Source organism: Triticum dicoccoides, chromosome 4B (genome assembly GCF_002162155.2).
Source record: "Triticum dicoccoides isolate Atlit2015 ecotype Zavitan chromosome 4B, WEW_v2.0, whole genome shotgun sequence".
Taxonomy (NCBI): Eukaryota; Viridiplantae; Streptophyta; class Magnoliopsida; order Poales; family Poaceae; genus Triticum; species Triticum dicoccoides.
In genome coordinates, this window is record NC_041387.1 from 104,210,547 (window position 1) to 104,212,825 (window position 2,279).

At 39.8% G+C, this 2,279-nt stretch overlaps 1 protein-coding gene across 1 annotated transcript in view; it reads left to right on the top strand.

Annotated features, from left to right (window-relative positions):
- The window catches only part of LOC119292562, a 52,282-nt gene extending 50,288 nt beyond the window's left edge, over positions 1-1,994 (top strand). The window contains exon 3 of the mRNA XM_037571362.1: positions 1,950-1,994. Coding sequence (XP_037427259.1) covers positions 1,950-1,994 — 45 coding nt within the window. The remainder of the gene's footprint in view (positions 1-1,949) is intronic.
- The last annotated feature ends 285 nt before the right edge of the window (positions 1,995-2,279 follow it).

Genomic DNA, 2,279 nt, shown 5'->3' on the forward strand with positions numbered 1-2,279 from the left:
GGCTAGGTGCCACCTGGCTCGCGCGCCGCCTCCCCCTCCCCCGACTCACAAGCAAAAAGCAAGTGGTCCCCCAATTCTAGCGAGTACTAAGTTCCCGCGTCCCTCTCCTTTTTCCACGACCCCCTCGTCAGCTGCCCCACACCCACCATCTTCCCCACGAGTTCGTGGGACGGTCAGGTCATGCCTGGATTTCTTTTTAGATTTGGGCATGTTTTTTTTGCGAGGTAGATTTGGGCATGTTTGATTTGATTGATTTTTTTAGTTTCATTCGTAGGTCTGAAGATGTCAGTATTAATTTATGTAAATATTAGGAGTTCCACTTTAGGGAGGTGGATGCAAATTGCTTGCAATGTGATTGTCGCTCTCTTCAGTTTCTCTGGGAAATTCATGTGATATTCGGTCTAAATTTGTGTATTCTGAACCATTTGAGAATCGAAAGCACGCTGAAAGTGTACTCTGGGTCCACAAGACAAAATCTCCGTTTACCTACTTGGCCACTGTATTTAATTCTGTAAACTTTGATATTTTCTTAAGTTCGCTCGAATGGAATGACAAATCAAATGATTATCACGGGAATTTATATGGCAAATGTAGTTTGGAAGCACGGCAAATCCTGGCAAAAAAAAAAAAACAAATTCGGGCGGATTTGCCATGCTTGTCAACTAAACTTGTCATTCTCGACTAACATAAATTTCCATCCAAATGGTTCGCAATTGTCATGCTTCTCAGCTGACGTACAATGGTTAAGATGGTCCTTTTCCGAATGCTACAACTACAGTCATATAATTTGCAGAAATTAATGTAAAACCTATCATCTTTGGTATCTTATTTGATCAAGAGAACCATCACATAAGTTTACGATATTCCCATGCTATTATTTGACATGAACTTTCGCCTGATTAGTATTTATTTTCATGATGCTATTTGCTTCGACACTGAGACAGTTTGCATATATATAATATAAAAGCTACCAGCTTGATTGTGTACCACTCCAGATGTACAGCTCAAAATTTATCTTTTATCATTTTCCTGTTACTCCCCGGGTTTTCTTCATCAGAATGACTGATTCACATCTAGATGTTTTTTAAAAATGTCACATCTAAGTAGTTCATCACATAATTAGGGGCTTCAAGATTTGTACAAAATATATTTTTAATTGTTTTTTGCTGATGTTGTGTGATGTCATGCTTAGATGTGACATAGTTATGTCACATCTAGATGAGTCCTAGCCACACCCTTATACTTCATTCATGGAAGCATTGTTTCGTTTGTCCATAATAATACTACAGGCTTGGCTGATGGGTAAGGGAATGGGATTCAGAATTTTTACAAGAAATATGGAAGGGAAGTAAATTGGATTCTGGATGGAAGTTCTGTAGTTGGCTAAGTAATGTTTAGTAACCGTGCTTTGTGTGCAATTTAAAAGCAGGACAAAAAACACTGTCTCCACACGTAGGTCCTCCTGTTTGATATTTAAACTGAAAACTTAGATGAAAGTGGAACACCATTCATGCTTTCAAAATAGGTACACAGTTCATGCGCAGAGAGTGCATCACGTGAAAATTGCTTACAATTAACGTGCTGGGCAACTGCAATAGAGAAGATAATCAATTTTTTTGAAATTGTAAGACCAACGGAGGCAGGGTGTATATCATTCTGCCTGTAACTAGAGTTTGATCCGCAACTGATACAAAATGTTATCTGCTTGAAACTATGTGCCAGCAATCTTTGAGGGTTCTGTTCATCAGTTGAGAAGCATTTGTTTAGCCCTTAACCTACAGAAGCCACGGATGTTCAATCTGACGGGTTTTCCTTGGTATCTACTCCCTCCGTCTCATAATATAAGAGCGTTTTGACACTAATATAGTGTCAAAAACGTTTTTATATTATGACACAGAGGGAGTAGATTGTACTTGGTAATCATGTGGCTTTTCCGTACACCCATGCAGGGCATGCTTCAAGCTAATAATACGAAAACTATTCTCCGTGCTTAGCTACTGTCCATCTTTTGGATTCCGAGCTATTGTGTCCATCGGTTGGATTCGGGTGGTGTTGCGTATATACATTTGAAATTGGGATTCGGTATGTGATTTTGACCTCTCTTAAAAAAGGTGACGAGCATGAGATATGCGAAACAATTTTCTACCCGAGCTTTGCTACTTTGCTAGCCAACCAGAAGCTACCACCTTTGCATTTATACTCCAAGACAAATAAGATTCTTAGACATGTCTAGCGAGCAGCCATGGGCTCGCTAGTGATCCCGAGCGGATTGGTCGATT